Source organism: Strix uralensis, chromosome 32 (assembly GCF_047716275.1).
Source record: "Strix uralensis isolate ZFMK-TIS-50842 chromosome 32, bStrUra1, whole genome shotgun sequence".
NCBI lineage: Eukaryota > Metazoa > Chordata > Aves > Strigiformes > Strigidae > Strix > Strix uralensis.
In genome coordinates this window covers 959,115-973,141 of record NC_134003.1, presented here as the reverse complement: position 1 = coordinate 973,141, position 14,027 = coordinate 959,115, and the positions used below count along the sequence as shown (strand labels likewise).

Genomic DNA, 14,027 nt, shown 5'->3' with positions numbered 1-14,027 from the left:
GGGGCTTCAGACCAAGATGAAGATTGAACGTGGCTGGAGAAGAAAGGCTGGCAGGGCCCTCCCCGCGTCCCTGCTCCCTTCTCCGTCCGATCGAGATGGCCTGGCTTGGTCAATGCAGAGAAGTCCCAATCTCACCACCAAAAAAAACTGAACTAAACCGCTTTGCTTGCGAGATCCGAGTGTGCGTTCAGAGTACTTGTTTTAAAAAAGACATTGCAGGCTGGAGCATCGTTCGCCCTTCAAAATTTCTGGCTTTGCTATTCATTTTAATTTTATTATTCACTTTTTTTTTTTTAAAAAATAACATACATTGCTTGTAAAATAATTTCTTTTTTTTTCTTCTTCCTCTTCTTTAAATTAATTTATTCTTTCATTCATTTGTTTGTTCTTCAGATGTCATTATTATTATTATTATTATTATCATTATTATTATTATTATTATCATCATTTTGCTTTCCTGGACCCCCCCACGCTCCCTTCCTACCCCCACCCCCCCACCCCAAAGCCCTGCTCTGTCTCTTTAGGAAAATATTCTAATGGCCTGAGTGGCTGCAGCGTGGCAAACCGGGCACTCTGGATCAGTCCTCTCACAGATCCTCACGGCACACTCCATGCAGAAGAGGTTGTGGCCGCACGGCACCAGAGCTGCCGTAACTTCGCTTTCGAAACACACCATGCACTCGCGGCTGCTGGAGACAGACGTCCGGGCAGCGGCGGTCGTCCCCAGCTTGGAAAACCCTTGGAGTGGTTCCCCCTGGGACCGCCTGGGGAGACCGGAGAGATTGGGCTCTTGGATGGAGGAGGACGGGGAGCGATGTGAATTTGGGTGGATGGCGCCGGTGCTGCTGGACCGCTGCTGCTTCGAGAAGAGCACCGAGACGGGGTTGGTGTTCTCCTGCCCAGCCCACATCGGGGCACCCGACTCCGGCACCCCGTAATACAGATCTTGCTTGTTCACGCCATAGTTGGGGAAGAGGTAACCGTAATTGAAGTCGTTTTGGTCATTCAGCCGGGGGGTCTCGTAGACGGGGTCGACAGAGCAGTCGCCGATGCACCCCAGGCTGTTCTGCCGGAAGGTGGAGAGGGGCTTGCAGCCCGGCGCCGGCGTATGGACTCGCCAGGCCTCCGAGTAGCGGTTCTCCATGCCGGAGTCGGGGCTGCTGGAGAGGAAGTCGTTCTCGTTGTTATACTCCAGGATCTTGCCCGTCCTCACCGCGATGTGGGTCTCGATCTCCTCCCGGGCGCGCTCAACGTTGCCCGGCGCACCGGTGATTTCGAAGACGGGGTCCCGGTCCCGGCTGGGCGTGATGATGTAGGTGTTGGTTTGCTGCTGGATCCTCTTGATGGTGGCTCCTTTGGGGCCCACCACCAAGCCCACCACACGGTAGGGCACACGCACCCGGATGGTGACTTGCCCCGGCAAGGTGGGAGCGCTGCCAAAAGTGGTGCCAGCCTTGTTGCGGGAGGCCCTGATCATGGAGAAGTGCTCGGCAGCGGAGATGATCTCCCGCCGGGCCATTGCCACGTCCTCCCGCCGTCCCGTCACCATGAAGACCGGCTCCTCACCCCGCACTGGAGTCTTGATGTAGGTGTTGGTCTTTGCCCGAAGGGCTTTGATCTTGCAGCCTTGGGGAAGAGAGAGAAAACAAGGCAGGGAGGTTAGAGAGGCTGTCCTGCCGCCCTCCCCTCTTCCTCATGAAACCAGGCTGAGCTGCCATGTTCTCAGAAGGCTCCACACCACGCAGCAGCCACTGCCTGGGGACCTAAAACGAGGGAGAGGCCCTTCCCCCCCTAACCCTGACAGAAGAAATGCCAGAGGAAGGTTTCCCCCTCACCATCCCCAGAGAGCTCCTCCCTCAGGAGCTCCCCACTCCCTCATCCTCAGGCGGGTGTCGCCATTTTGTGTGCTGCCCCCCACCACAATGCCCCTCAGCCACCTCCCCTCAGAAATCAGCCGCTCCTCAGCAGTCACCCCTCAGACATCCCCCTTTCACACACCCCCAAGCATCAGGGAGCTGGAGGGGGGATTCAAGCCCCCTCCACGGGCCAAGTGGTCCCTGTGAGGAAGCCCGTCCCTGCTGAGGCCCAGGCCCCGCCATGTTGCCCCTCAGAGAAGATGGCTGCCCTGGCTCCCCCTCTCGTCAAGAGTGGGACAGGAAGGATTTGGCTGACACACGGGGCTGTGAGAGAGGCTGGAGATGACAAGAGAAAGTAGGGAGATGCTGAGTCCACAGCCAGGCATGGCCGATGTAGAGCCTCGTCGACATCCCGCGCCAGCTCACGGGGAGCACGAGGGGAGAGACGTCTGCCATAACTCAAGAGAGCAGAGCCCTCCACAGGCACTTCTGTCCTACTGTGGAGATTTTGGGATGAATCCGGTGTGACCCAGGTCACTTTTCAGGGGGCAAGCTTGGGGGGGAGTAGCAGAGACAGAGCAATTTGGGCTCTCCACCTCAGATATGGTGGGACCCCAAACATCAGCACTGCTAGAAGGCTGGGGGGTAGCAGGAAGCCAGTATTTGCTTTGGGGTCAAAACAGCACGAAATGGGACAGGGCTGCCCTCCCGTGTCCACACAGAGCCCCACCGCAAGCTGTGCGCAGACCCTGCTCCTGGTGCTCCCGAGGAGCCGCGGCGAAGGCAGGGTGCTGGCTGCCCGGGGCAGGGAGCCCATCCAGCCAAGAGCTGCGTTTTGCCCTCGACTCTCCATCTGGTTTATCAAACGCTGATGGCCACAAGACTCCCCACCACAGCAGTCCGGGCGCTCGGACCCTTTCCTGAGGTCACTTGCCATGCCAGTGCTTTTACATATCAGCATCCACCTCCCTGGAGCCCACCAAGCCTATTCCCCCTGCTCCTTACAGCTCAGAAAACATCCTTCTGCTTTTCCAAAAAAGGCAAGAGACTTCTCAGTGTGTTTTGGCTTCCAAATGGTTTTTTAGAGGGCTTTGGAGCCAGCTGTGTGACTCCAGGTTCCTAGATGACACTAGGATGCCATCAAGCAACTAAATATTTTTACAGATGTGGCACAGTTTTCTAAACTCCTTCTGGAAACCCTCCCTGCTGCTGTCCCTCCGAGCCCTCTCTCCAACAGCCTTACTCGGTGCCTGAAGGCATTTTCAAAGCCTGGCACCAAGTTCCCATGCAGACTGGGGCTTCCTCTGTGGGGAGGTTTGCTCTAAGCTCGGGTCACTAAGAAAAGCTAAAAGATGTGATTCTCCAGGGCACCACATTTCTACCGGTGCAAATGGAGCAAGGTGAGCATTTTGCCCTGGTTTCCTAAGGATTCAGGTGTCTGACTCAGGATATGGCATTGAAATCTCTGTGAGATCTCCCACCTCCTCCCCACCCCATCTTATCTACCTAAAAGGAGCCTCTTGTCCTCTCCTCTGACCATCTGACACCAAGTCTTCCTCAACATACTACACGGACATCATATACGAGATGACCTGCAGACCATGCTTCTGCAACCAAGAAATTAAGATTCCTCAGCTCGTGGGCTGGAACGTTATTATTTATACAGATCCTAATAAATAACAACATCTCTCCCAGCTGGGAGTTCAGGGCTGCCACTCAGTGCTGCCACTTATCTGCAGCTCGTCTCGTGAGACACAGACTTGTGACATCGGGGTATTTACAGGGACGTAACGATCCCACCACCACGTATCATTAGCAAGAATTGAACCCCGCACCTTTAGTGATAAAAACAGAGCCTCGTGCCACTACGGCTGACAAGAATAACTCCCCGCGCTCGCAGCGGTGGCAGGCGCCGCGCGCGGTACAACCAATAGTTTCAGCTGCACAAAGCACGCTCAGCCTGACAGGTCACACTCGCATCTCGCAACATCGCATGGGCACCGGGGTGCAGCCTCGTCAAACTGCAGGAGACTGCGCGAACACGAAACCTCCCGGCACAGCTCCGAAACCCCACCGCCCGTCAGAGGGTCTTGGCATTGGTGCAGGACACGTGTCGGTAAATCCTGACTTTGCCGTCGACTCCCAGTGCAGCTTTTAACTCCTCAGAGCTACTTGAGCTCTCTGAGCCTCAGTCGCCCATTTGTGGAGTGGGGAGAATAGCTGTCTCTTGCCTTGTGTTACTGCAAAACTTCCTGTAATACTTCACATTGCGATGCTGCTGCATTAAACCCATCTCTAAGCCACTAATTTCACATTCCTGGGGAATGGAAATGCTAGATCTGACCCACAGAAGGAGCTGGGCAAATCCCCAAAATCCAAACCAAATCCACCCCCTGCCAAGTCCAATGTCGCTCACATGTTACTCCCGACTGAGTTTGCACCCTGAAGTCTATTTGCAATGCTTTGTTCAGTAAAGTTTCTAAACAGTTGATGTGGACTGATGGTCATCTACAGCGCTGTATAATTAGCACTTAGGAAACTCAAAGAGCAGGACTTTACAGTGCTAGGCACAACACGACTGTAGAATAAAACCACGCAGACAAAACCGCAGAATAAAGGTGCATCCCAAGGAGCCTGTGGAGGGTGGGATAAGACCACAAGGAGTCACCTACGTCCTCCCGCGGCCCCAGGGCAGGGTCGGCTCTCCCTGCCCCATCCCTGGCAGACATTTCCCTGCCCCGCTCCTACGCCGCTCACTCCAAAGATGGAGATTCCATCTTAGGAAGATTAACCGAGATGCCACCATTTCCCCAGGGATATCACCGGAGCGTTGCATGGAAAGAAAGGGGGTGTTAGCGGCAAGCATCCGCGCTCAAAATGACTCCCATGCGTCACCCCGGACTGAAGGAGCATTTGCTGAATTCCTCAGTGACCCGCGTTCTGCCTCCCAGGAGCGCGAGGCTCGCTCTGGTTTGCAGAAGGACCTCAGGTAGGCGTTTGTCAGGGCTGGGCTTGGGTTCGGCGTTTTTCTAAGCCACGGGACAATGACTGCGTGTGGGGGGAGAGGGATCTGAGCCCAGCACGACAGGAAACAATCAAGGAGACGACACGAAGGGTCATGCAAGCAGAGCAGTGACAAAGGACGGGGGCTCCATGCTGGGGACAGATGGAAGGAAACAGTGGCAAGGAATACACATGAATGAGGGCAAATGTAAGCGAGTTACATGAGCTGGAGAGGGTGGGAGGGAGTTAGGGATGGAGGAAAGGTGATGGAAATTGAGGGAGAGGCACGCCGAGATTCCTCCGAGGGAGGAGGAGAATGAGGGGTGCGGAGGCAAAGGAGAGACACCCCAAAACGGCAAAAGGGCGACGGGCAAGGAGAGAGCGTGGCGAGAGGGGGAGGGAGGATCTCGAAACGGACAAAAGGACGCATGGTGCAGTCGATGGTGTGAGAAGCAGGGGGAGGAGGAGGGAGGGTCTCCGTGCAGGCCTGCAGACAGGAAAGCCAGCTTTGCAGAGACAGACAGATGGGGGATCCTGTGCTTAAAAACTGGAGAAAATAACCCCACAGGAAATTAGACCAACTCCATCACGACCAGCAGCCCAGCAGGTTCAGTGGCCCAGATCTTCAGCAGCTCTAAACTGGTGCAGACAACAGGCCAAGCCATCAGCAGTATAAATCCAGATAACTCCACCAACTTTCAAGAGAGCTGCGCTGATTTACATCAGCTAAAATCAGGCCGGGCTTAAATCTGATTTACCCACTTAGTACCGAGGCTCCCAGCCCAACTCAACCCTAACCCTGACCTTGCTTCGCACGACTAAATAGGGGCTGAGCCTCCTTTGACATCGCTCCGTTTCTGACAGGGCACAGCCAGATCAGGTTGTGGCCCTTTACATCCTGGCCAGATGAGGAGCATGGTCCTATGTGCTTTTTTTTTCCAAATGAAATTTGTCCTGTATGTTGGTTTTTTTTTTTTTTTTTAATGAAAGGCTTTCTTCGTGCGTAACTGAAATTTGAAAACAACGTGCAACAAACTGCTTTACTCGGTGGATTATTAAAAGGGGAGAGAACTGCTTAGTAGGTGGTGTTAAAAATGTAAAGCTGAGAGGAGAAAAGGACCTGTAGAAACTGTAATAATATATAACTTTGCTGTAGTGTTCTACTCTTTAAGGCAGTGTGCAGACATCAGCTAATTGATCCCTGGCAGACTCCTGCCAGTTAGATTTTTATATTAGAGAGAGAATTAAGCCCTTTCTTGTTGTGTTTCCACTACCTAGCTTCTATTATTCTTTTTTTTTGCCAATAACACAGATCCCAAAGCCTTTTGCAAAGGAGGCTTGTATGGTTATTTCCTCCCCCACCCCTTTTTCTTTTTAACTTCAGTTAACTGATTGCCAATTGACTCAAAGTAAATGTGTTTGCAAATCACCCTAGTAAGCCACAAATGTTAACATACAGGAACAAACCCTTGAGGACTGTCAAGCCTCGGGCACCCAGACCAGTTATCTAACTGGAATTAATCCGCAGAGCAGCTAGCTCTGGCTAAAAACAAATGAATAAATCGAGTCTAGACATTGCCAAACCGGGGAGGGGTGGGGAAGCAGGGGGAGATTTGGATGCACAGCCACATTCTCCTCTCTCTTTCCCCCTGCATCAGGGGTAAACAAATCCATCAAAACTAACAGAGAAGGCTTCAAGAGCTCGGACCACCTGCCCAGCTAAGGCCGTCGCTCACGAGGGCAACAAGGGGTGTAGGACGCATCCGATCTGACCGCCAGGTACTTCGCACGAACCCATCCCAAATCTTTGCTCACTCGGAGTGGCGTAAACCCGACGTGTTTCCATGGGACCTCCCTGTGGTTTACACCCAGCGCAGCAGGAAAAGGCCGGAGCGGTGCTCGGCGTGGATGTGCCCGCTGCACCACGGACGGTGTAAATGCCAGCCATGGAAATGCACCCATGCCTGTGGAGTAGTTCCACCGGGTGTTTTACTTCGGTGTAAATTCAGAGTTAGACCCGCTGACAACCTTCTCCTTACTGCTGCCAGAAGGCCAGATCCTGCACAGGCACACACTGCTACTGATGCAGTCTAGAGGGTCTTATCTGGCACAAACTGGCACACCTCCAGCACGTCCCAGTTTGTGCCCACAAGTCCGGGCTTCACCTGAAAGCATCAGAGGTGCTGTACCAGTTTGCAGCAAACAGCCAAGGATCCAGCCCCGAGGTGGGGTTTTTTTTGTTTGGTTGGGGTTTTTGTGTGTTTTTTTTTTTAAAAAACACACCCCGCAAATCACTCCAGGTCCTCGTATTTCTTGTTTTCATCGGATACAAAATTATCTCTACAGACAAAAGATTTTTAGCTCACTTCTCATTTATACTAAGACACCTTTACACTGCACCAGTATAAATTACACCTGTAAATACCCCACTTAGGACATTTTGACATTGCCGGTGTGGTATAAGAGAGCCTAAGGGCAAATTAGGACTTGGTCTTTTTTCTGTTATAGTCATAAAATTAAAGAGGACCATAAAATAAACAACCCTCAAATATCTCTGGTAAGGTGGGGCATTCTTTTCCCATTTAAGATGAAAGCCATGTTAAAAGACAAGCACACAAAGAACATCACAAATAAACCCTCCTGAATATCTGTGGGGTAAGATTTTGCTGCATTGAAAATCTGATGAAAGTGGTGTCAAAAAACACAAATGCACACAAAAGGACCACAAACAAACAACTAAATCCCTTTGCATTGAGGTTTTATTGTACTGATGATGCAAGTTGTGTTTACAAGAAGGGGGAAAAAAAAAAAAAAACCCACATCACCACGCCACGAAAATCAGCAACCACCTCGTTTCAGTGCAGCGATTTTAAGCTTTTTCACACAGCGATGAAAGTTGTTTATAAAAAAAAAAAAAAAGGGTAAAAAAAAAACAAAAAGAAAAAGCAACGCGACCCAGAAGCAACAACCCAGATGCCACAGACAATCGCTGCCTTGTTGTGCGGTGGCGGAAAGTTGGGAAGTGGGGCTGGAAGCCCCCGGCCCCGAGCAGCCGCTCTCCGCCAGCAATGCATCACCTCGGGGTGGGTGTGCCCGCGGCCCCCCGCATGGCACAATCCTGCGTGGCCCCGGCACACGCTCGGAGCCGGACGGGGCGCGGGGGGAAAGCGGGGGGCAAGGCGAGGCGGCGGCAGGGGGGGACGGACGCGGGAGGATGGGGCCGCCAGACAAAGGCAGGAACGGGGGGGCGGGGGCCCCCACCCAACGCCAGCACGCTTTCCCACTGCCCTAGATTCCGGCCGGCTGCGCTGCGGCGCGGTTCACTCGGTCAGCACGGCAGCCAGATCCGATGCGCGGAGCGTGCGTGTCTCCCTAGAAAATTCCCTTTGTCTCTCTCCCAGACCCATTTTCTCCTCCCACCTCTAGTTCAAACCGCACAAAGTCGATCCCGTTCTGCACTTTTCCCTGGTGTAAATTCAAGTGGATCCTCATTAACACTTTATAACAATCCGACACCGACTGCAGTTTCTCTCTCCCTTTAAGGCCCATCTCCAGCTGCCAGAGCGGCGTAAGGAGGTTGGTTTTCGGGCCCCACCAGACCGGGTGGCTCTAGCTCCAAGATTTACGTGAAGCAAGCAGACAACAGGATCTGACCCCCTCGCTGCTTCTCGGATGCTGTACATCCACCTCCACATGGTGGGTGGGGGAGCTGCAATCATCAGACTTCCTCAATGAAAAAGGCTTCCTTGGACTATTTTTAAATGCTGAAAGCGTTAGAGCATGTTTGGAGCTACACAAAGAGCCCAATCACCTGGGGTTAGTGGGGCCTCTTGTTATTTGACTTCACCTTGCCAAGAAAGAGCAATTTATGTTAAGCTCCTCTCTCACATAATCTCATTCCTGTTGACAACAGGCTAGTTAGAGCAGGCTGGGAGATGCTTCATCAAAGGGTGTCTCTGGGTACCGGTGACAATAGATGCTACTATTGATGATGAGAGCAAAAATACTCTTATAGGGAAGGTACCTGCTGGGAGCGGGCGGCTCGCGCTGTTGTGCTCCGCGCAGCAGGAAGCCAAACTGCCCCACCACCTTCTCCCCATGCCTGCACACACCAGGCACACAAAGAACCACAACCACGTCTCCGTAACTACAAGATCCAGCCTTAAACGTGCCCCGCTTAAGAGTCCAGCAGCCTCTTCCCTGCTTCCACTGACAGCAGCCCAGTTTTGTCAGTGGGAGCAGATTTAGCACTGGCAGAAAAGTCAGATACGCATCTTCATCAGGCTGACCTACGCCTGCCTCAGGTGACTTTCAGGGAAGAACCTGGATGTCTTGGTGACTGAGGATTTCTGCCCCTTCCCAAGTCCACAGTCCGAACAGCCGAAGCACGACACCTTTTACACACTCTCTGCTCTTCCCAGCGTCTCTCCCATCTCAACCTACACCCTTGGGTTGCAAGAACCTTCTCCTTCGCAACTCCCTTGGCGCCCCACCATCTCCTCAAAACTCACCTGCAAACCGCTTCGGTGCTTTGTCTTCACACCCTGGCAAATTTATCTGCTCTGAGGACACGCGCGGTCCCGGAAAGGGTGTAGCAGGGAAGATGCTCACAACAAGAGCTGGCAGGTGAAATCCAAGAGCCACCAAACACCCCAATGTGCCACGCAGGCCCAGATCAGCTCCAGAACCAGGGAGCACCGTGCTTGCCACGGCACGTGCCAGGAGGCTCAGCCACCCAAGCGCAGCACGGCCGGAGTTCACACTCTTGCCACACACCCAGGGAAGGGGGAAACGATCTGCGGGAGGCGTGACACGGGCAGAGACATCCCTGCTCCTCACCCTAGCAGCAACGGGAGGGCACGCATGGAGGTCATGGCTCCACATCCAGCCAGGGAAGGGAAGTCATTGCCAACCATGGCCAGGGGCAGAGTGGAAGAGGTCATAAACATCAGTCAAGAGGATGTTATGACTTTATCCCCTCATCCTTCCTTTTCTAGTTTCCTCTCCTTTAATTTGAAAAGCAGCCCTTGGCCACCCAGCAGACCGTGGGGCATCACGGTGGAGGAGCAGCTCTCGGCACCTGTCCGGCCAATTCCCACAAAATGCCCCTTCCAGCAGTCCCCAGTCCCGTCCCAGTCAGTCCCAGTGAGCTGAAGAAGCGCTGCTCGAATTCAGCGCACAAACCAGCACCACCGCAAACTCGACCGAGGTTTCCAGCTCGCGATTGGCTCCGCGAGGGCACGTTAACAGTTCCCGGGGAAAGCAGGGAGCCGCCAAACACAGGTTTAGCTCCTGCAGCATCTCTCACTCGAAGCGGAGCCACCCTCTTCGTCACAATTAAACCTCTTCGCAAATCACACTTACAAACAGCCCGATAAAAATATATGGGGCTTGAGCCTTATTTATATGCAAGTGCCTTTACACTCCCCTGGCACAGTAAAGGGCAGTCGTACCGCAGGTGGAAATCCCATCGCCAGATGCACGTAAAAGGGCCCCCGCGCCCCGATCCAGGCCTCTCACGTACACACGTCAGTTAAGGTACTTTCAAAGGTGGATATTTGGGTAGATGTTATTTTAAAATAATATGAACAGCGTGGTTCGTCAGATCAGAAAATACTATGTTAAAGCTCAACCCTGTTACCAATTAAAGCCCTGAAATAATTTTTATTTCACTATTACTTTTTTTCCCCCTCTCTTTTCCAAGATGCTCATCGCCCTATTCACAAGTACCCATAAAACGCTCATTTCCTTAGAAAACCATCAGGCCCATGAGCAGTATTACCAAGGGGGTGACAACCTGCAGTTTCTGGGTTCCCTCTGGGATTCCTGGTCAGGTGCAGGATTCGGCCCCTCAGGGTGCCCTGCACCCAGCTCCATCTGAGAGCAGACCCTCGTAATCCTTCCACACAAAAACAAGACTCGGGAGACATTCCTATAGGCCTTTAAAAATAAGTGTGGGCCACAATCTTTGCTGGAGTAAAGAGCTGTGGCTGCGGGGACGCGGCTGAAGCGGTCTTGCTTTCCACCAGCACAGGATCCTGCCCACCCGCCTCTATAAAGGGGCACAGCTTACACTGTCTGACCCACTAACTGATGGAGCGCTGCCCAGTCCGCCTTGCCGGGGCTCTGGCCCACTGACATTTCCCAGTTTCCCAGATGTGGGAAAACCCTCATGCACACACGCAAAAAATGGTGGAAAAAAAAAAAAAAAAAATCCAGGTCTCCACGTTCCGCTCCATCACCCCGGCCACAACGGGCACGCCGCTGCATCGACACACACCCCCTTCTCGGGAGTTTGGAGCAGGAGTGAGATCCAGGAAGAAAATCACTCGGGCACCTCCCGCATCGTCTAACGTTTCCCCTCGATTCCGCCTGCCGAATCCTCTCTCTTTTCTAACTTTATTAAACAAAGGGGGCCTGATTCTCCAGGCCTCGCACCCGCCAGTGCAGAGTTGGTGCAAAGCCCCGCTGTTTCTGGCCACGCTCGGCTCGTGGCGGTGTAAAAGCCTCACAGGGAGGATCAGGCCCGGGGAGGAGGGGGGGGATCTGCCTGGCCAGACCCTCACCCCCCCTCTCCAGCCCCTGTTTCCCCAACTCCTCAGTGCAGGGGCCACGATCCCAGCGTGGCGGGGTGGGGGGGAAGCCAGAGCGAGAGGCGTTCCCTCCGCTGCAGGCACCCAGAGTTTTGGGGGAGGACGGCACCCCCCCACGCTCTCCATCCCTGCAGGGGGACGGGGGGCTCTGCCTTCGCTGGTGGGAGAGAGCGGTGCCACCAGAGGCCCCATTGTTCCCGTAACACACTCCGGCGTAACGAAGCACAGCCATTAGCCATCCGTATCCCCCCTCCCCGTGGCTTCCCCTTGCCCACCTCAGCCTCTGCACATCCCCTCCTGGGAGCACCGGCCCCAAGAAGCCACCCCCACTCCCCCCCCATCAAACTGCAAAGCCCCTGCTTGGGCGATTTGAATTCCCAACCCAAGAGGAAGCATCTGGATTTGGAGCCGCAGTCTCTGCCCGTCACACTTCCAGAGCGTCAAGTTACTTGCTTAGAGAAAGAAAAAAAAAAAAAAAAAAAAAAATCCCACTTAGCCACACTATTTTTTTTTTTTTTTTCTTTTTTCCCCCTCTGTAAGCGACACAAAACTTCTCTCGCCAGCCCCATGTTTTAACCCTGCGACGGCTCCCGCAATGCCAAGGGGCGGCTCGGCGGAGCTGCCCTCCCCGCAGCGCACCTCGCCCCCACACGCACACTCGGGAGCCCGGAGCGGTGGGGGTGGGCGAGGGGTGACTTAAGAGTGGGTGTGGTATATATATATATATAATTTTTTTTTTTTTTTTAAAGCCCTCCTCCATTCCACCTCGCTCCGAACAGAGCCGTAAGGAGAACAAAAGCATCCCTGTCGCGGAGCGTGGTCAGCGGCGGGGCCGGGCGGCAGAGGCGTGCGTGGGGCCCACGCGGGACGGCCGGGTGCCCGCTCCGGGGTCCCCCCGCCAGTCACATGGTTGCCGAAGGAGTTCAACTTCCATTAATCGGCAGTTTGGACCCGCGCTAGGCCCGGCAGCTCGCCCGCCCGGCCCCGGCGAGCCCCGGCACAACCACACCCCCTCGCTCCGCCGAACCCAACAAAGGGGATTTTTCTCCCCACCGCGCCGAGCCCGGCCGGGGCGCGGGGAAGCTGGGGCCGGGCTCAGCCGGCTCTTTTCTTTCCTCCCCCCGCTTTATTTTCTTTTTTTTTAATTTTTTTTTTTTTTTTTTTAAAGGAGGAGGGCGGAGAGCGCGGTTCAGGAACAGCTCTTTCGCAGAACCGGAGCAGCGACGGGCTTGGGGCTCCGGTGCAGACAACCGGACAAGCCCACGCAGGCATTCCTATAGATCTCCCCCCACCCTCTGCCCCCCTCCCCCAAAAAAAAATCCCCTGCCAGAAGAGTAGCGACCCGTCCGCAGCCCCGCGAGTCCCGCTCCGCCCGGGGACGCGGCCGGGGAGGGGGGGGAGGCCCCCTCCGCTTTGTCCCCGGTAGGGCTGAGCCGGCCGGGGCGCCGGTGCCCGCCCGGCCCCGGCCCCGAACAATGGGAGGGAGGGGGCGGCGAGGGGCGACCCGCGGGGGAAGTTGGCGGGGCCCCCCGGTGGGGCGGTCCCCAGCCCTCCCGGCCGCGGGGGGGAAGTTTCCCGAGGAAGGGGCCCGGCCGGGCGTGGGGAGGGACACGGTGGGGGGTGGGGGGGGACACAGACGGGGACCGGCACCCACGGCGCTCACCTTGCCGGCCCACGATCTCGGCCACGTGCTCGGAGCTGGGCACCGGGACGCACTCGGTGGTGTTGGAGCTGCTCTTGAGCCGCAGCTCGGCCTCCTTGTACAACGCGCACAACTTGGGCTCCGCCGCCCCGGCGCTGGGCGCCGACGAGCCCTTCGGGGCCGGTGGAGGCGGCGGCGGCGGCGGCGGCGGCTGCTGCTGCGGCGGCGGCGGCGGCGGCGGGGGCTGCTGCGGCGGCGGCGGCGGCGGGTTATTGTTGTTGTTGTTGCTGTCCTCCACCAGCACCACGGCGGAGGAGGAGGAGGAGGAGGAAGGCTCGCCTAGCCCCAGCAGGCAGAGCTGGTCCAGGGCGAGCTGCAGCGCCCGGTCATCCTCCAGCAGCGCTCTGTCTTTGCCGCTCCCACCGAAACAGCCTAAATCGCCGAAACCCCCGTTCCTTTCCATTATCCCTGGTACTACCAGGCTAGGCATGGCTAACAAAGACTTGAGAGGGGGTTGGGTGGTGGTGGTTGGTTGGGGAGGGGGGGGGGTGTGAGAGCGAGAGGAGGGGAGTGGGGGGGGGACACAAAGAGCTCGGGAGGGAGAAGGGAAAAAAAAAAAGGCAGAGGGAGAGAAACAGACAGAGAAAAGGACCCTCCGCCCACCTCCCCTCTGCCTAGCCAAGCCCCTTTCTCTCTGTAACCCGAGCTCCCTCGCCCAGGCACTTCCAGCCCGCCGGGGTCCCCCCGCCGCCGCCTCCGCCCCCGGCTCCAGCCGCCGGCGGGGTGTGCGAGGGCCGGCGGGGCGCGGGGCGGCGCGGAGCCCCGCGGGGGGAAAACTCTTTTGTTTGAAGGCGGCTGGGCGCAGCGGGAGGCTGCCCCGGCCCGCGGCCTGCTGGGGGATGTAGTCCCCGGCCGCCGCGCACACCCCCCCCA

At 55.6% G+C, this 14,027-nt stretch overlaps 1 protein-coding gene across 1 annotated transcript; it reads right to left on the bottom strand.

Moving 5' to 3' along the window:
* Positions 1-520: 520 nt before the first annotated feature.
* On the bottom strand, positions 521-13,584 carry MEX3A (mex-3 RNA binding family member A). The gene is made up of 2 exons (XM_074853218.1): positions 13,116-13,584; positions 521-1,626 (listed from the first exon to the last, which is right to left on the bottom strand). Exons 1-2 carry the CDS (start codon positions 13,582-13,584, stop codon positions 521-523), a joined length of 1,575 nt encoding a protein of 524 aa, XP_074709319.1.
* Positions 13,585-14,027: the final 443 nt, after the last annotated feature.